The sequence below is a fragment of the Triticum aestivum genome, chromosome 5D (assembly GCF_018294505.1).
Source record: "Triticum aestivum cultivar Chinese Spring chromosome 5D, IWGSC CS RefSeq v2.1, whole genome shotgun sequence".
NCBI classification, from domain to species: domain Eukaryota; kingdom Viridiplantae; phylum Streptophyta; class Magnoliopsida; order Poales; family Poaceae; genus Triticum; species Triticum aestivum.
This window is the reverse complement of record NC_057808.1, coordinates 283,133,872-283,154,878: the sequence shown is the minus strand read 5'-3', so window position 1 is coordinate 283,154,878 and position 21,007 is coordinate 283,133,872. Positions and strand designations below refer to the sequence as shown.

Here is a 21,007-nt window from a genome sequence, read left to right as displayed (position 1 = left end):
ACACAAATCTTGTTGTAGATTTTTTTTATATAACATAGGTCTTATTGCAGATTTTTTTGTAATATAGATGATTTTGCAAAAGCTTGTCTAAGCTATCGTCATTGTGCACCGTCTGTCTTTAGCAACACCGTTGCAAAAACAAAAAACCAACAACACCCTTGTTGCAAATAAATTATCCTCCAGCTACCATGGCCATGGACAAGCTCAAGCTTGGGGCGGCCCCTTCTTGCCATCAATGGGTGGTGCTTGCACACAGGTTGCCAAATCAGCAGGAAGGGCTCCCTAGGCGTCGACAATGCCAACAAAGACGTTGTGCGCCACTCAAGCTACGACCGGGCCACACGAATGTCGTGCATAACCGCCGACGTCAGTCGGCGATCCCGATCTAGATGCAAGGGGAAATAGGTGTGCAACACCAATGTGTGTGGCGGGGCGGCCGACTGTCGGCGCCTCATCTAATTTGCAGAGGGGAGGAGAGACGCGAGAGGAAGAGAAGAATCAAGGGGACGATGTTGCTGTTGGGGTGTTGTTTCGGGAATCAGGAAAGGTGAAGACGTGTGTCGGTCCATAGGGACACGGTGGACGCGGTGTCTCTTTTGAGCCGGTTGATGCTGAGTGTTTCCCCTTAAATAAGCATGAATAAAAATGTAGAAATATGATAAGAACCACATGTGCAAAACATAGAATTATGAAAACGCACTGCATAATTGGATGTTTGATTCACAGGAATAAGTAATCTGCGGAACTGGATGTTTGATTAATACATGAATAAAGATAACCAACCAATGATTGAATGGTTAGGGCAACCTGATGAGTGTTATTTTTACACTTCTCTACCCTTAGTTTAAAACGATATAGTTCATTAAAACCAAGATATTCGCTCCAATATTGCCACTAATGACTATTGGATGCAGAACAAATCCTCTCTTTATTATGTATCGACGGGAAATGGGCTAAGTATGGACGAAATTAAGTGAGAACGTTGAGAAGGAGTAAAGGAGGAGATAGAAGAAATCAAGAGGAGGCGCACCAGCTAAACCAGAGCAAAATACGGTGTACCATACGATCGCAACCGCTCGTATGGCAGGGAAACCGAGTCTCCTCGTCCACCTGAACAACTTTTATAAAGGGGTCGAGGCCAAAATGTTAACAGAAGAGCCGTGAACGGAGGCAGAACAGAGTCATCTTCACCAACCCGAGCCGCCGCCATTTCCCATCTCCATAGCCACCATCTCCATCTCTAGCGTAGTTCTTCCTCCACTAGATCATACTTGTAATCGTGTATCACACACGACATCCATTGTAAGACATGTTATCAATCAATCTACCTTCATGATGTGTTCTATGATGAGTTCTTCATCTGTGAGTAGTTCGGTAAGGTATGGGTTGAGGCAAGGGCCTTGCAACCTGATGTACTTGTTGAAGGGGTCAATGAAGGTGCTTTGAATTAACATCCCATATGTGTGAAATAAAATTGTTCTATAGATGTCTCTTGTCTCTTTCGCGTCCTCATCTCTGTAGGTACCCAGGATCATGAGGAACGAGACACAAGGAGGCTAAGGGCAAGGAGAACATGAAGTGCTATTCTGAACACTTGTGACAGAAAAAATTTAGTACACTAACACGGATCCTATCCATGGGGGTTCAAGAGGTGCAGTAATTAAACACCCAATGTTTTTGTCTAATTATTGCAATCTTAATTATCGAGGCAACCACACAAGACGGATAGGGCCTTTGGCTGGAAAACCGACTCTTGATGCGGGACGTGCCGGTCAAGACGTAATTTGGACACATACCCCACTTTGGTTCTTAACAAACACATCTTGATGGGTGACTTTCAGCGCACAAATTAAGATCATATCTTTGTTTGATTTTGATCCGGTCAAAAGTTAGAATTGTCTCTTTAACAAAAGCTTGCTTGAAACCCTAGCTTCAAGAGGATCATTCTCCCATGGGTTCAATAACTCAGGCTCGACTCTGAGAAAAAAGGCGAGAATCCGTTTTGGTCTATTTTCAGGTCATCAAAGGAAGTAATCACAACCCCGACAACTCCCCTATCTCTAAAATAACCATTGTTTACGGGAAGTTGGGCCACTACACCGCCTCACGCCGACGGCCACCGCACCGCCTTGCGCCGCCCCACGCCGACGATCGTCACATGTGTGATTGACTGGCGGGTCCTAGGCCATTATCTAGGGGCATAAGTTTACGGGAACTGACAAAAGTAGCTCTCGGACAACTTTCCCTGTATTTAATGGTCATCCCAAAAAATCAGTTTTATGGGAAGTTTTTTAAGGGAGTTGTTGGAGTTGCTCTTAGGAGGGCAGCGATACCACAACCCATCCAAGATAAAACTCAAGTTTGACGCTTTGATGTCTCACTAGTGCCGGTTATTCTCTCAGTGGGAGACGATCTTCCGATCGATAGTGAGGCGCCCGTGATGATTCCGTCAATCTTCAAGCTCCACACCTTCGAATCGATCTTCAATAATTGTTGTGTGAGGCTCTTAGGAGGTGTCGTCGGGGCAGCGGGCAGCATGGTGGAAAACTTGCGCGAGGTCCATCGGACAACCAAAGTCAAGTTCACCCTAAAGAGTTTTATGTGCAATTATTTGAGGAGTTATTGAGAGTTACTTACAAGGTGGTTGTCGGCTTGTTCTGAGGTTTTTGGATGTCCGCAAGTAGTTTGCCAGCCTTGGTTGGCGGGGTTGCTTCCTGGGAGGAAGACAGGGCGGCCGAACCGGTCGCCTGTCTTGGCGCACCTTCTGACGCTTTTCCCACCCTAAGTCCTTGGGCGGGTCTTCCCTGGCGACGCCTGCGGCCGAGGTCCCCGCATCCGTAGATCGCTTGTGGAGCTCGTAGCCGCTCAGCTCTACCTTGTTGGTCTCACTTCTAGACTCCTCCATGACTTCATCGGCGTGACCGTCGAGTTCCATCACGGGCTCCGTGCTGCATTTGACACATCGGGTTTTGGTGGTGCCCATGGCCCAAGCCAGTCCAGTCCTTATTGTTGGGAGGGCATCGGGTTGTGGGGACAGCGAACGGAGGTCGGCTGCCTATGTGCACCATGGCTGTTGCAACAAGAGAAGAGTCAAGTCAAGTTTGCAGAAATTGACAAAGACTAAAGCAATAGGAGCAAGTGCTTACCTCGATTGTTCGCACTTGGGCGTTGAAGCTAGCGCCGGACACGTCGTTGGGGAAGTCTGTTACCTTGCCTTTTGAACATGAGGGACATCTCCTGCATGGACTTCGCCTCGAAGAATTTACCTCGAAGACCCAGGTTGGGTGATTCTCGCGATATTGGGTGGGCCCGAGCTTGCAGTGGCTAGATTCCTGCACTGAGGGCCACGTGCATGGCCTTCTCAAGTGTCGGCCCCTTGTCGTGCAGCTCAACTATCTTGCGCGATAGATTTTGGACTGTCGCAAACTCCTTTGGATTGTTCCCTGGGGTCCAGAGTGCGCCTACTCGACGGGTCAGGGTGAATGGTGTGACAATGCTAGCGCGAGATGGGTCTAGCAGCTCTACATCCGGGATGTAGAATCACTCCTTGTACCACCTTTTGATCGTCCCCATGAATTCCCTGGGATAGTACTTGGAGCAATCGACCCTTATGATGGCGGCACCACCGCGTTCGCACGTCTCGCTGACGTTTGTTTGTAGCTTGATGCGGATTTTTTTCCGGAAGCCGAGGTATGGCTCGCAGTAGAGAAAAGCTTCACATATCATGATGAAGCACGCTATGTGGAGAATCGAGATTCGAGGGAGGTGGTGAAGTTGCAGACAGTAAAAAAGGAGGAGACCCCTAAAGAAGGGATGGATGGGAAACCCTAACCCTTGCAGCAAGAAAGGGACGAAGCATACTTGTTCATTGTCCTATAGATTGGGCTTGGGCGCCGTTTCGGACCAAGCCTCGCCATCCTTGAAGATGAGCAGAGCATGGGCAAAGGGCACCTTTGGCGCGGGCATGCATCCTACCTCGGAGAGCCGATCCAGTTGTGTGCGCGCCATGGTGCTTTGCTTCTCTTTGACCAGGGAAGCAACCTTCTCCTTTGTCGGCTCCACGACGGAGGCCTTGCTGGTGTTCACCGTCTGGTTGGCCTTCCGTAGGCGACGATTTCCGTCCATAGTTCTTGCGGTGGTGGAGCTCTACGGTGTGCAGGGGAAAGTGCTTGGGCGTGAGGAAGAAGAAGGTAGGTGAGGAGAAAGGTGTAAAGTTCTCCCCTGCTCTATCTCCATCCTTATATAGGGGTTGAGGGAATGAAATGGCGGCAGGCTATCTCTACCGCGTGGCACATAATCTCTTCGTATCACCCCATGATGACATTAATTTGGGGGAGGGGGTCAGAGCGCACGATGGGACGTGACGTGAGTGGGCCCCTAGCCCACTCCCTCGTGCCACCTTGACCGTCAGGTTAGGGATGACATGCGGTCTTGTGGGGCCTCCTGATGAGACCGGTCTGGCTTGTTAGAGCTAGCCGGGTGACCTTTGATTACACAACGCGGGAACTTGGCTCCCCGCCCGACTAGCTGCGCGGGAAAACTTTTCTTGTGCGCAGGTTGACCACCTCCAGAATTTCAAAGACCAAGGTGGTCTACGTCACCTCGGAGGCAGTTCGACGGGAGGTCAGGTGCAGGATGACAGTGTTTAGGGGATGCTTCATTTGAACTTGTTTCAAGCCCAGTGACCGAAGAGTACATGCACGTCGGGGCTACCGAGGTGCAGCCAAGCTTGAAGAGCGGTTCAGGGGCTACTGACGGTGTCCCAGCTAAGGGGCCTCACACCCTGCCAGTTTCCGGCCTGGTGGGCCGAGCTAAGGACCCCTAATGTTGGTTCCGTCTTGGGCCACTTCGGGCAATGACGGTTTATATGAAGATTCCGGAAGACTTGGAGTACAGTCCGAAGATACTAGAGCCGTGGAGGATTCTACCTCCACCGACATAGATCATATTCAATCCCTTGATACTTGACATGTACTCTGTACACACTCAAAAACAAGATGTAGGGTATTATTTCCTCTTTGGGAGTCCGAACCTAGGTAAACCTTGCCTCCTGTTACCATCGTGCCAAGTTGCCTAGCTAGGATACCCTATCAGTGGGGATGTGCCGGATTTAACTCCGACGGCTGATACTTGCTGATATTAACCAAGTGCGCAGGCTTAGCTGCTGCTGCTGATACTGAACCTGTGATCAGCTCAGGTAAACTCTATTGTGATCATCTACTCCAAGTACTCCACGTATACTTTTCTCTGCTCCTCTTGATCTGTTGGAGTAAATTAAAACGAGTATTGTATTTCTTGATGGTGTTGTCCTGCTGCTACTACTCAGTATAACCCTCGGTTTGGATCAGTTGTACTCCTCTACACTCAAAAAAAGAATTTGCTGATTTGTTGTACTTCCTCCGTTCCAAAATATAAGTCTTTCTAGAGATTCCAATAGGTGACTACATACGAAGCAAAATGAGTGAATTTACACTCTAAAATATGTCTACATACATCCGTATGTTGTAGTCCATTTGAAATATCTAAAAAGACTTATATTTTGGAACGGAGGGAGTAGATGATAGTTGATTTGTTGCAGCAGATGATCAATTGAACTGATATTGATCAGCAGCACTCCTTTTGCTCTGCTGATATGAACAGATATTGATGTAGTAGACATTGATTTGCGGATGATCTGCTCCTCCTCTGCTGCACTCCCTCAGTTTGCTAGTTGATCTGCTCCTCCTTTGCTGTAGTGTTTGCTGGTTGGTCTACTACTCCTTTGCTGGTTGATCAGTCGATTGTTTGAATCAGTTGCAAATGATCTGGACGAGAAGATGGGGCGGCGAGGTGCACCTGGGACGGCGAGGAGTGCCTGAGCAAAACCACAACAGGTTGGGAACGCAGAAGAACCAATCTCGACTACTAGAAGAAACTTCCGTAGCAATCATAAAACGGCAACACGTTCCGGTTCCAATGTACCGGCAGCAATACTGATGTGTGCTTCCTCAGAATACTTCCATGCAAAACATCAAAACTACAAGATTTCCTACAGCTGCCTGCAATGCAACTAAAAGGTAAACTCAAGGCACACATTTGCATACCATTCTACATTCTAGAAAATGTACGGATTCCCAGGGGAGGAAGGGACTGGCATCAAAATTTTACATCATGGGCCCAGAGTGGCTTCATCTACACCACTCCCTTCTCGGAGGCATTTTCTCAAAGCTCAAATTGGAGCTATTTTGGGGAGAAGTGGATACCGACATCAACTTTGTTACAAACAATAGACCTGGACGGACACAGAACAATCGATTTATACATCCCGAAAGCACCTCCTGGCTAATCTCTTGCAAAGCACGCGCCCATCTGCCAACATGGCACGCCTTCAATACCCCCTATCGGCCCGCTGGTGCTCAAGGGCATGAAAAGACAGCGTGTCACATGCCATGTGTGCAGTCTCAAAGAAAGTAATCTGGGGCAGGCCTCTTGGCAGGAACACCTCTTGATTCCTACAGAGGTAGGCAGACAAATTAGATGCCAGGTGCGTGCAACACATTACAAAGGTAATGGTACAAGTCATGAGCACGAACATGTGGAGCAGCTTCAAATACACGGAACTGCTTATTCAAGTTCTCATCAAGCTCTAGGATTGCAGCAACATTGCCACACCTGCAAGTCAGATAATTTCGAAAGAGGTAAGCATTTTATTAGGTACTATAACAAATACAGCATACCGATCAGAGATCACAGCACGCTAATAAAAAGGCCGCCAGAAAAATTCAGACTGTGTAACATATTCCTCTTAAGTCTTACATAACTCTCAAAATCCAAACAATTGCAGTAAGTTTTCTTATATAGCAACTAAAATAATTGCAGTACAATTGCTAAACCTCTGCAAATGGTACGAGTTAAAAAATATCAAATTCTAAGTTTCATCCCATATTCACATGTACTCAAACTGTAGGGTACGCAGTAGCCTGAACATAATTTATACAAAGCGGCATCACGGCAACAGAAAATCAAAAGCTTTGAACAGGTGGGACAATATAGAACATGTTATGTCAGCAATCTTTTATGCCTTTGATATAAACCCCACACCCACTTTCATTCTCTTATTTTCCAGACACAATCATATTCAATACTGTCAACAGCTAAACTCTACAGAATTCATCATTATACTTCAAAAGGAACATTATGACAGAAGCTGGATTTTCAAGTACCTGTAGCAATAGTTAGGAGCAGACCATACAGTAACAATCTTGTTATTGAACATCCACTTGAATCCTTCCATGACTAGTTGATGAGCACGGCAAATATAATCTATGTTGTTTGAGTGGTTAAATGAAGAGACAACGTTTCCACCAAAGAGGAACCCTGCACCTCGAGGACTTAATCCCCAGCCGTCTACAGCATCCTCTGGATCAGACCAAAGAAGGTCACACATGGCACCATCATGAGGCACTTCTTGCTTGCGATCTATTACTCTGATCTGTTGGGGGCACATGATAATAAAATAATAGAAATCGAATGCATGACCTACAAAATATAACACTGGAGAATTATATACCTGATCCAGTGTCGTAATAGAAGGGGAAAGGCCTCCATGGACACTGAAGATTTTGTTCTCAATAAGTGCAGACAAACTGAAAATAACAAACATGTCAGCTCTTGTAGATTATGATTTTAATTCAAAGAAGCACATAGCAGCCTCATAGCATTACCACATGCAATATAAAAGCAACATTGAAATATTACCTTAAATAGTCAAATATTTCTGTGCAATATCTCCAGACATTCACCGAGCCATATTTACGAAGACACTCATCATAGAAGCCATAAACCTGCAGCGATGCACGAGTTCGAAGAATAAATGGCAGCTACCGTAACATCAATACAGAATATCCAACTTGGAAAAGGTCTCTCACTTGTGTGATCTGCCTGCTCTCATGATTTCCTCGTATTAAAGTTATACGATCTGGGTACCTAACCTGGAGACAATTTGATAGTAAAGGTTAGGACAGGAAATTAAATGGCACAGAATGTAACTTGAAATCGAACAACTCGAAGTGTTTAACTACTGAATTTGGATTAGGGAATTTGAATGTGAGGAACCAAGATAAATCATAAATGAGCATAAGGCCTCTCCAAAAAATCAAAGCAAGCATGCAGAATTCCCGTATTTTACAACAGCCATAAGATAAATCTTTCAGCCATTCAGTGAGGTGCAGAGTTATGCTGACTTTAGGTGGCCTTTTTACAGCATATCTTATATGGCATCCTCAGTTATGAAACAGGTCAGGCACTTAGCAGCCAAACAACAGTTACTCTTTGAAGTAAGTTAGGCATCAGAATTTAGATTCTGTTTGGTAATATACCTTACCAATTTTTTGGCTATGACCAAAAGTTTGGTCTTTATTTGGACAGTTGCCAATTTTTTGGCAAGCTAATACCCGTTTACCTACTCTGGTTCATTTTTTAGCCAGTGTTTACTAGAATCAGGGGCAAGCAAAACCTTGACCAAAATTTTGACTTGCCAAATTTTTGGTAGGGCAAAATTGGGCGCAGACCAAACACACCCTTACTCTCTGAAGCTATACATCATCAATACATGACAAGAGTATGTGTATATACCTAAGAATCTCCAGGGTCATTTGGCTGATAACTTGAGATGTAGCATACCCATAGTTCAAAAAGGTGCGCCTAGGCCCTAGGCGATAGCAAAATGCCTAGCGCTTAATGTGCGCATAATTGCGCTTAAGCGTGCGCTTTGGTAAGAAAAGCGCAAGGCGGTGGCAAAACGCACAATTAACACCTAGCACTTTCCTTAAGTGCGAGCATGCCAGACCAGATTACATTTCTGTCGACATGCAGAACCCTGTTTCATGCCACACTTCCCACATTGCACCTTTTCATGAGAGGCGCGGGAAGAAAGCAGCTCCTTCTACAAGACTTGCTATAGTTCTAGTCCATTCAATCATTTCGGTCACTATGATATGAACCTAGGGGGTGGCCAGAAGGCATGGATTGAATGAGATCTTAAGGAGAGGAATAGCTAGGCAAGAACTTCTATAAGAAAAAACTAAATCATTAATCTTCTTTCTAAAACAGAGAAAAGTCATAGAGACAATACATCCTTAAATGGAGGATGTGTTGTGTCCTTTCTGGACTCCAATTCCAATACTTCCAAACTAGCTTCAAAATCAACTTCCTAATTCTCCTCAATTGTCTACTAAGCAGTTCACTTTAATTCCTTACTGTCTCTGCAATCACCCTATTCTTCTTCTCCCTGGACTACAACTTGGATGCCAGATTCCTTATGAGCATTTTACGGGGCAGCAGGTAGTATTGATTTTGTCTTACCAGACCATGTTCATAAAAGGCTACATTTGGTTTCAAAGTTGACACAATCAAAATAAGTTAGAAATAGCTTCCAATTCTAGCTAGGAATTATTGCAAAACTGAGAGTTATAGATACACATGTGTGACCATTCCAGCAACAAAAAAAGGTAATTAGACACCATTCATTTGAACTACTAGTTCACGTTATTACGCAGTCTAGTGTCATACAGGCTTCACACTATTGGCTTTCATGTGCACATCAGGGCCGCAAGCTGAGCGCCAGCCTTTGACCACTGCTGTACAAACAGGTCTACTATACCATATACCAGTCTGTATATAAGGAGCAGGGCCTTCCCAGTACAAGTAAAATAGTCTGGTAAGTCAGTGTAGGCAGAGTCACTACTGGGTCAGTTGACTGAGGAAATGGCCATTACCGTTTTTGAAACATAGGCATCAATAAACATTAAAAAATACAGCATTAATAGATATGCGTACAAAACATATTAGTGTTACTTATCAACAGCATACCTTTAAGGCCAAAAGAAGCAAAAATGTTTCAACAGAATAAAATCCTCGGTCGACAAAATCCCCAAGGAACAGGTAGTTTGTCTTTGGGCAGTCACCTCCAACTTTGAAAAGTTCTTTCATGTCGTAGAACTGTCCATGAATGTCTCCACATATCTGAATGCAAGAAGCAAATATTAGTTTCTTAAATCACAATTATTTGAACACGTGTAGATATATCAGTCAGACAAAAGCACAACCAATGAATATACACATTACATCATTTTCCTTGAAAAAGACATGACAGGAATGAGAAATATTTTCCCCAGACCATCTCCAGAAGATAATGACAGAGGAATTCTAGCATCACCTCACCAACGAAACCCTAGAGCCCTAATGCAAACACTAGTAAATCTCAACCAGAACGCAGTGAAATTTGGTTGCCCAAACGAACGGAATCGAAGCCTTCCCGCACATCAGTACATCTCCTGAGCACCCGCAATCTTCACCGGGACCTCGAGGAGCGACGCCGACTCGCTTCGAGAGAGCGCCATTTCCCCCATTGAACCACACCCAGACCGCTTCCAATCGATAAGGAGAGGGAGCTGCGCGCAAGCACGTACCGTGACGGGGGCGTCGACGCGCTGGACGTTGCTCTCCTCGACGAGGATCTCCATGGCCTTGAGGCAGAGCGCCTTGACCTCCGCCTCCGCCAGCGGCTCGCACCGCTTGAGCTGCTCGATCTGCCGGTCCAGATCCGACGTCCCCATCTCGGCTCCTTCCCCCCTAGAGCTTCTAGAAGCTTCCGGAAGCGCGGCGCGCGCCTCGCCCTCCCTGCTTCCCGCTGATTCTGGAAGATTCTAGGGTTAGGAGGGGGAGGAGGGAGGAGGCGCGTGCAGTGCGGGCCGTGGTGGCATGTGGGGGCGAGCGTTTCGGGGCCGGTAAGGTTACCTCACTTTCGATTCCCGTCGCCGGGGAACATTTTTGATTTTCCCTGCCCCGTGTTCTCTTTGCCTGTCAGGTTCTCAACTTCTGCTAATCTCTTCTCTCAAAAAAAAAAAATCTGCTAATCTCATGTTCATATCTTTTTCTCCGGATTTCAGGCTGCAGGTGGGAGTGGATTTAAGTGGGACTAATTAGCCCATCCCACTTAAATCGCTCTAGTGAGGTATTGGATAGAAAAAATATTAATCGGGCTATCCCACTTAGCCCATTGAGAGTCCACCCTGTCCTATTAGCTAGCCAATTCTGATAGTTTCTCCTGCACTAAGGAATAGAGCGGGCATGATCAATTCGTTCTCACTCATGGAGGAACCAACGAATCTAGTGCAAAATGATGGTTGTTCACACTCATGGAAGAACTGTCCCATGACCAATTCGTTCTACTGTCCGTTACCCTATGGGCACTGCGGTCGGCGAGACGGAAAGCCATACATGAAGGGGTTTTCCAGAATCCCCACTCCATAAATGCGTTTGTCGCTAGGTTCATCGGTGAGTTAGATATGGTAAAGAAAAAAGGACCTCCGAAGGCTTGCGCTACTGGTTCTAATGGGCCTCACTTGCACCGCCCTAAGGTGCCACCGGATGGCTGCGCAAAGATACATGTTGATGCAGGTGTGCTAAGGGGGCGAGGAGGAGCTGTGGCAGCGATCTGTAGGGACAGACAACGAAATTATCTCGGCAGCTCTTCACTAGTGATTGGAGGAATTGATGACCCAGTGTCCTTGGAAACTATTGATTGCAGAGAGGCCCTTGCTTTGGCGCAGGATCTTCAGTTGCAACATGTTATTGAAGGAAATATGCCCTAGAGGCAATAATAAAGTTATTGTTTTATATTTCCTTATTCATGATAAATGTTTATTATTCATGCTAGAATTGTATTAACCGAAAACTTGATACATGTGTGGATACATAGACAAAACACCGTGTCCCTAGTAAGCCTCTACTAGACTAGCTCGCTAATCAAAGATGGTTAAGTTTCCTAACCATAGACATGTGTTGTCATTTGATGAACGGGATCACATCATTAGGAGAATGATGTGATGGACAAGACCCATCTGTTAGCTTAGCATATTGATCGTTCAGCTTTATTGCTATAGCTTTCTTCATGTCATATACATATTCCTTTGACTATGAGATTATGCAACTCCCGGACCAAAGGAATACCTTGTGTGCTATCAAACGTCACAACGTAACTGGGTGATTATAAAGATGCTCTACAGGTATCTCCGAAGGTGTTTGTTGGGTTGGCATAAATCGAGATTAAGATTTGTCACTCCGAGTATCGGAGAGGTATCTCTGGGCCCTCTCGGTAATACACATCATAAGAAGCCTTGCAAGCAAAGTGACTAATGTGTTAGTTGCGGGATGATGTATTACGGAACGAGTAAAGAGACTTGCCAGTAACGAGATTGAACTAGGTATGAAGATACCGACGATCGAATCTCGGGCAAGTAACATACCGATGACAAAGGGAATAACGTATGTTGTCATTACGGTTCGACTGGTAAAGATCTTCGTAGAATATGTAGGAGCCAATATGAGCATCCAGGTTCCGCTATTGGTTATTGACCGGAGAGGTGTCTCGGTCATGTCTACATAGTTCTCGAACCCGTTGGGTCCGCACGCTTAACGTTCGATGATGATTTTATATTATATGAGTTATGTGATTTTGTGACCGAATGTTGTTCAGAGTCCTGGATGAGATCACGGACATGACAAGGAGTCTCGAAATGGACGAGAGGTAAAGATTGATATATAGGACGATAGTATTCGGACACCGGAAGTGTTCGGGGGTACCGGGTACATATCGGGTCACCGGAAGGGGTTCCGGGCACCCCCCGGCAAACTATATGGGCCTAATGGGCCAAGACAGGAAACGCAGCAGCCAGCAGGGGCTGCTGCGCCCCCCATATGGGCCACACTTGAGGGAAAGGAAAAAGGGGGAGAAAGAAGGAAGGGGAGGGATTCGGCCTCCCCCTTCCTTCCCTCCTCCCTCCTCTTTCCTTCCCCCTCCGGTTGATATGGTAAGGGGGGGAGCGAATTGGACAAGGCCCCCAAGTAGGATTCCTCCTACTTGGGGCACCCCTTGCTGCTCCCCTCCCTCTCCCACCTATATGTGTCGGGGGGCACCGCTAGAACACACCAACAATTGTAGCCGTGTACGGCGCCCCCCTCCACAGTTTACGCCTCCGATCATATCTTCGTAGTGCTTAGGCGAAGCCCTGCGCGGATCACTTCACCACGCCGTCGTGCTGAGGGAACTCATCTTCTTCCTCGACACTTTGCTGGATCAAGAGTTCGAGGGACGTCATCGAGCTGAACATGTGCAGAACTCGAAGGTGTCGTACGTTCGGTGCTTGATCGGTCGGAACGAGAAGAAGTTCGACTACATCAACCACGTTGTCAAACGCTTTCGCTTTCGGTCTACGAGGGTACGTAGACACACTCTCCCCCTCTCGTTGCTATGCATCTCCTAGATAGGTCTTGCGTGAGCGTAGGAAAATTTTGAAATTGCATGCTACGTTTCCCAACCGTTATTATCGCCTCGGACGCAAGGCAAGTCGTGGAAGATATAAACAACAGGTCTGAGGGGGCCAATGGAGCAATTATTAGTGAAATCAATGCTTATTCCAGATTATCTCATTGTAGCTTTTCTTATGAAAGTTGTAAGGTTAATGTAGAAGCTCATAAGCTAGCCAAGCACTCTCTTTCGCTAGGGCCAGGGCGCCACGTTTGGTTTGGACAACCTCATAACCCTACTTGTATCCCACTTTCTATGGTTTATGATGAATAAAGCTTGGTGATTTCTGAAAAAAAAGGAATAGAGTGGGTGCCGCAGCGTGAGCCCATCGCCGTTGCCGATCATGCTGTCGCTGCAACTTGTTCCTACCACCACCGTTGATCAAACTTCCGCCGCCACACCCCCTGCTACTTCCTCCTGGCACCACGCCGCAAGGTGTACGTAGCTGGTAGCTTCTTGGCCAGAGCAAGCGAGTTGCCGACCATCCATGAGATGTGGCAGATGTTAGGCTCCATGTAGTGGCCGGCGGCGACGCACCTCACCGTCCATCTGGTACAAGAAGTGATGCGGAGCATCCTTCGACCATCACCATGGACGTGACACCGCCTCCGCAAGCACGGAGAGGACCTATGACGAGAGCTCGCGCACGCATCATCGAAACCAAGGTGAACTCTTTCCTCTTCGAGTTTCATTCGGTTTCACACACGAGTCAGATTCTACCTCATATGGAAACTCTACGCACTCGTATGTATCAACAAGAAGACCGTGAAGTGGCGAGAACGGAGACACAAGCAACCATGGAGAGGGAGAAGAGCGCGAGGCTACGGAGGCCTCGGACCCTCCCGGGTGCCCGGACACCAACACCCCCGGGTGCCCGGCCACCTGCCGCCGGTTGGCCAAGGCCCTGGCCACCCCGGGTGCCCGGCCCTGCCCGCCTGGGCGCTGGAACTGCCCACCCCGGGTTCCGGGTCGCCACCCCCGGGTGCCCGGCCCCTGCCAGCCCCACTCTGGGTGCCCGGCCTCCTCTTTGGCGCGGCCCAGCCCCCCCACCGGGTGCCCGGCCCTCTACAGCGCCCCGGCCAAGGCTCCCTGACCGGCCCGGGTGCCCGGCCACCTACCACCGCACCACCTCCGGGTGCCCGGGCCCCTTTACCCCGGGTGCCCGGACCCATCAGATTGCCTGCGTGCAAGTTGGGGCTTTTGCCTTGTAACCCTCTCCCCCTCAAACTTCGTCCCTAGACTATATAAACACCTCCCCTAGCTCATTAGAGGGGATAGCAAAGTATATGATAGACATATGCGAGCTTTTCTCCATGGATCCACTCCACTAGGAGGTCAAGACCTCCTCTTGGAGTGACCAACCTCAAGACCCCCTCATGGGTGGCCCCCTTCAAGACATCATTCCTCATAGGATTGGGATGAACTAGTACCTTGTATCTTTCCTTTGTTGTCTTTGAATCATTGTATCTCTCTTTGTGTGATTGGGTCTAGCATATGTGTGATTGGATCTAGTCAATTTGAGTGTTTTCCCTCTCTTGTGTTCTTCGTGTTCTTGGGGATTTCCCCTCCAATTCGTGAAAGATCTCCATCTAGGGTTCCACCCTACATCATCTTGGTATCATGAGCCATGGTTTCTCATGAAATTGGAGCCCCCCTTCTTGTTCTCTAGCCTAATTTTGTTGTGTTCTTCCCCAAATTCGAAAATTCCCCACCAAAAATAGCCTCAATTTTTTTGTGATTTGTTGGTTTGATGAGGTTTTGTTGGATTTGATCCATGGATTTGCTTGGTTTCAAGTGGATCTAGCCTTCCCCCCATCCATCTCCACCTTTTCCTCCACGAAATCCACCAATTTCTTCCACTTTCCCATGAATTTCCGCCCAAATCCGACACCACCGGGCACCCGGACCTCAATCCCCGGGCACCCGGACCCCCCCCCCCCCCCCGCCCACCCCCGCTCACCACCCCGGGTGCCCGCACCCCAAACCCCGGGCACCCGCACCCCCAAACCCCGGGCACCCGCACCTCACCGAATCAGCCCACCAACATTCACCATTTCGGCCATAACTTGCGCTCCCGGAGTCCGATTTTGACGTTCTTTAGCTCGTTGAGTAGCTATTGACATCCCCCATCCATCTAGATAGGTTCCAACATCATTTGAATCCATCAAAATTTCGGCATTTTGGTATCTTTGCCTAGGCCATCCACCATATCATCCGCAAAACCACCATAGCTTTCCGCAACCTAACCCATTTTGATCCATATAGCATTTGTGGTTACTTGAGGGGTGACTTGAGTCTCCTAAGGTGTTTCGGCTACTTAGGGACGGTCGCTTAGTCATCAACCACCACCACCACTTCCGCATTGCTAACTCCGGAACCACCAACGCATTCCGCTACCACCATTTGACATTTGTCTTTGGAGATTTTGAGTTTGCGGTTTTTACCGTTTCCTAAGGTGTTTCGGCTACTTAGGGATGGGTCTACATCATCTTGGTATCTACATCAAGAACACCGCCACTCATCATCGCCACGAGGTCGTCTTCGACATCGACCACTTCACCATTTTGACACCCTAACCGTAAGCAAGAACGGTAACCTCTATATCATCTTGGTATCGTGGTATCCCATCATTGTACATTCTTGCCTTTACATTGTTAACCCCTTAGCCCATTTTGCGTCACTTGCCTATCGAGACTAGCCATTTGAGTATTGTCGGCAACGTTACTTGTGCACATTAGTGATCCGTACCTTCCATTGCATACATACCATATTGGTATCATATTGGTATCATAATATCATCACTTGTGTCACAAGATTGTTCCCGCATATACAAAATTGCTATCTTGGTTTGTGCATTTCGCATAGTGGACATATCAAAAAAGAGAGAGAAAGAATAAGCTTTTAAGCAAAAAGGAAAAGAGGGCAAAGAGCTTGTAAGCAAGAGCCATAGCATCGCCACATTGCATATCATACTACCATATTGATCATCTTGGATCATCGTGTGCGAAACACCAGAACATCATACACATAGCATACTTGGGATAGAAAGTTGATACATTTTGCATCTTCTAGGTTGTGCACAAGTGTCATATCCGCCTATTGAGCAATCGTGCTAGCGTCTCTCTTGAGTTGTGCAACACGAGCGTTTTCCGTGGATTCCACATGTTGTGCTCATTCCTTGGTTGCACGACCCCATTTATCTATCCGTGTGCGTGTTTCCGTGTGCCACATATTGCTATTGGTCTACTTGTTTCACTTGCGAATTTGTGAATCTTTTCCAACATTATTGACTCTTGCTAACATTTTGCATCAAATTTTTGTGCCACTATCCTCACCGAGCTCCACCATAAGCCTTACTTGTGTAGGTGTGAGAATTGACAAGATTCAGTACCAATTGTGCTATTTCCTTGTTACATTATTGAGGGATCATTGATCCATCTTCAACATTGGATAAGGTACATTGGTCTAGCTCTTTCATTTCTTCCACTCACATTCGCTCGAGTCTTGTGATGGATAGGCAAGGAATTTCATCTCCGGTCTTCCACGACAACGACAACGCGAACAACTACATCACCAAAACGTCCATCTTCGGACTACAACGAGCAATGCAAGGCATTGAGCGACTCGCCATCGACATTCGCCAAAACAAAGCAAGGATAAGGGACTACCTCGACACCAAGTTGGCCGAACAAAGGGATCAAGTACGAGACATGGTGGCCAACTACAAGTCTTCTTCCCCTTCATCATCTTCAAGGTGACGACGCTCAAGTGGCCAATCTTCGGAACGTCATCGAGCTCAAGCACTACAACACCATCAAGATGAAGATGCTCGCGATGCGTACACCTACAAGTCCCAAAAAGCTCTACATCAAGCTACGGCCAGACATCATGAGCACAAGAGAAGACCGCGAGACAAGCACCACCAAGATGAAGCTACGACTACTACGACCACTTCGGCATCTTCGCCAAGTGTCATCAGGGCATCTTCGCCTTTGGACGTATGGCATCTTCGCCTACCTCCGACGAGTACGCCTACATCGGCCTTCCTCCACGGCGACGGTGATGAGATGATCGAGCATGGGATTTTCCCTTCGGTCATGGAGGAGAGCGATGATGTGCCATCTTCGGCCTTCATCCACGGCGACGACGACGAGATGGTTGAGCATGGGATTTTCCCTTCGACCACGGCGATGTATGATGACTTGAGTGACTTGTGCCACCATATGGAGAGTGAGAGTGACTTCACCACTAGCCCCATATATGATGAGTTGCCACAATTCCCATGTGAGGAGAGTCACAACCCCCACCACTTGAGTGAGATGAGTGACTCCACCATATGTGACATTGAGTGCACCTACCTTGAGGGAGTGAGTGAGCCACCACCACATAGAGAGAGTGAGGAAGTTGATAGGGCACGTGAGGCCATTTGCATTTCTAACAACTTGACCTCTACCTATATTGTGTCTTATCATTTGGTGCTAGGTCCCATACATGATGATGCGCCGATCCGCGACGACTTCGTCCTTCCTATGGACAAGACGATGGCCATGGTGGAATATGATGCACCCCCCACATGGTTCCATCAAGATGAAGATGATGACCACCATTTGGTCTTTGCCACCTCACCTACACCACTTGAGTGGAATGAACAAGGTAATATAGGTGAAGGTGATGCTCTAGTCCCACTAGTGGACATTCTCGACATTGATTGCTTGCATGATGTTGATCCACCTATTGACATGCTTCATGCTAGTTCGACTTCCCCACGCGATGATTTACCCATTTATGATGAGTTTGATGATTGCCATGTGGAGTCTATTAGTCGTGATGCCATGTTACATAGGATATCATGTGAAAATTCTTTTGGTCACATCATGTTTGACAATCCATTGAACTTGTCCTATGCTATGAGTGAGATCTCCCATATTGCATCATTTCAATCTCAACATAGTAACTATACATGCCCCATTAAAATAAATCCCATTTGCACTTATGGCATAGATGACGAGATGATGGTCATTGGCTTTTGTTTCTCTTGTGATGATATTCATATGCTCCCTTTGCATCATTTATCTCATATGCCACGCCATGACCACCTAGCTTCGGATATGCATTGTTTTGGATGTTGTTCATATTCTCCATATGATGTTTCCACTATTGCTCATGAGGAGGCCCCCATAGTTTCCACATATAGGAGATTTTGATTCATCCTATCCATTGCATGATCCCACTACTTGTGTGCACCATATGCTCCCCATGAATAAACATGCTAGTGATGTGCCATATACTTGCATTCTCAATTTGTGTCCCCGTCGTGTCATACATAACAACTATTCTTTCATGATGGATGACATGTTCTTATACCATGCATCAAATTTCTTTGACCGATGCTTATCTTGTGCTAACTCACACATGCACATACACATCATGATGGATGATGTGTACATTTACCACGAACAGAATTTCTTTGGTTTGTGTCTCTTTTGTGTAGGTACCCATGTTCACTTTGCATGATATGCTCATTCCTATGCCTTTGCCATGCATTTGTGACCCATGCTTTGCATTACATATGATGATTGATTCTACTACTTGTATGTGCATTTGCAAGCTTGGTGGAGATATTGCTTGTTATTGCCATGTTCCTTCTATGCCACATTCCTACGATGATACTATGATCTTGCATTGTGCTCGTGCTCGCGATATGTCATGTGCATTTCCTATATCTATTATTTGCTCACATGACATGATTGCCATGATTTCCTCTAATGTGTTGCATCTTCGCTCCACTAGTTTGCACGACTTGATTGCTATGCTTTCTCATGCTGCATCCAATTCTTGGATTACTTGCTACTATCACATGTTTGGTTGCAACAATGTCATTACTTCACATATGCCTATGCCTACTATTTGCTCTCATGACTTGATTGCCTCGCACATGTTGCAAAATTGCTATATCATTTGTGTTGAGTGCCTCACTTTCTTCACCACACCATATGCACATTATGCTTGGATTGTCTTGCACTTGCCCCATGTGTTTAGACATTTCATTTCTCTTGGTGTTGTGGATGACTCTTATGCCTACCATAGACCGTTCATCAAGAGTCTTATGCATGCTTGCTATGGGCTTGAGGTAGATGCTTATTCTCATGTCCAACATATTAGCACCTTTTCCTCACCTTTGCATGATTGTTTCCATGATACTTTTCCATGTGCTCAATTTAGATGCTTAAATGCCATGCCACTCTTCTTTGTCAAACCATATGCTATGCTTGAGGACAACACTTGTTGGGTTAATCACCTCTCGAATGCTTGGTTTTGCTCTAACGCTAACCACATTTGTTTTTCCAAGTGTTTGTTGTACTTGCTGCTTTTGAAGGACTCACAAGACGGTGCGACATCGGAGAGTGCCCATTTCGAGCTTCCACATGACAAGTACTTGGTGGACATCCACTTCTACACGGCGACGCCCTCTCTTTGCCATGGTGATGAAGATCACGATCCGCGGACGGATCTCTCCCAAGGGGGGGAGATGATGCGGAGCATCCTTCGACCATCACCATGGACGTGACACCGCCTCTGCAAGCACGGAGAGGACTTACGACAAGAGCTCGCGCACGCATCATCGAAACCAAGGTGAACTCTTTCCTCTTCGAGTTTCATTCGGTTTCACACACGAGTCAGATTCTACCTCATATGGAAACTCTACGCACTCGTAGGTATCAACAAGAAGACCGTGAAGTGGCGAGAACGGAGACACAAGCAACCATGGAGAGGGAGAAGAGCGCGAGGCTACGGAGGCCTCGGACCCTCCCGGGTGCCCGGGCACCAACACTCCCGGGTGCCCGGCCACCTGCCGCCGGTTGGCCAAGGCCCTGGCCACCCCGGGTGCCCGGCCCTGCCCGCTAGAACTGCCCACCCCGGGTGCCCGGGTCGCCACCCCCGGGTGCCCGGCCCCTGCCAGCCCCACTCCGGGTGCCCGGCCTCCTCTTGGTCACGGCCCAGCCCCCCCACCGGGTGCCCGGGCTCTCAACCCCCGGGTGCCCGGCCCTCTACAGCGCCCCGACCAAGGCTCCCTGACCGGCCCGGGTGCCCGGCCACCTACCACCGCACCACCTCCGGGTGCCCGGGCCCCTTTACCCCGGGTGCCCGGACCCATCAGATTGCCTGCGTGCAAGTTGGGGCTTTTGCCCTTGTAACCCTCTCCCCCTCCAACTTCGTCCCTAGACTATATAAACACCTCCCTAGCTCATTAGAGGGGATAGCAAAGTATATGATAGACATATGTGAGCTTTGCTCCATGGATCCACTCCACTAGGAGATCAAGACCTCCTCTTGGAGTGACCAACCTCAAGACCCCCTCATGGGTGGCCCCCTTCAAGACCTCATTCCTCATAGGATTGGGATGAACTAGTACCTTGTATCTTTCCTTTGTTGTCTTTGAATCATTGTATCTCTCTTTGTGTGATTGGATCTAGTCAATTTGAGTGTTTTCCCTCTCTTGTGTTCTTCGTGTTCTTGGGGATTTCCCCTCCAATTCATGAAAGATCTCCATCTAGGGTTCCACCCTACATCAAGAAGCCCTCCAGGTAGGCCTGCTGATTGGTGATGTCCATCGAGAGGATCGTCATGGCGTGCTCCGTGGTCGGCTGCTGGCCGTGG

General features: G+C 47.4%; 1 protein-coding gene across 2 annotated transcripts; it reads right to left on the bottom strand.

The window, feature by feature from the left end:
* Positions 1 to 5,958: 5,958 nt before the first annotated feature.
* On the bottom strand, positions 5,959 to 10,807 carry LOC123121040 (serine/threonine-protein phosphatase PP-X isozyme 2). Of its 2 annotated transcripts, none has more exons than XM_044540980.1 (8): positions 10,449 to 10,807; positions 9,850 to 10,002; positions 7,908 to 7,970; positions 7,738 to 7,823; positions 7,550 to 7,625; positions 7,203 to 7,471; positions 6,556 to 6,651; positions 5,959 to 6,491 (listed from the first exon to the last, which is right to left on the bottom strand). In XM_044540980.1, the coding sequence occupies exons 1-8, from the start codon at positions 10,593 to 10,595 to the stop codon at positions 6,368 to 6,370; spliced, it is 1,014 nt and encodes a 337-aa protein (XP_044396915.1). In that variant the 5' UTR covers positions 10,596 to 10,807; the 3' UTR covers positions 5,959 to 6,367. The 2 variants fall into 2 exon arrangements, with proteins under 2 accessions (XP_044396915.1, XP_044396914.1); XM_044540979.1 differs by having other exon boundaries at positions 6,573 to 6,651; positions 10,449 to 10,797.
* Between the last annotated feature and the right edge of the window lie 10,200 nt (positions 10,808 to 21,007).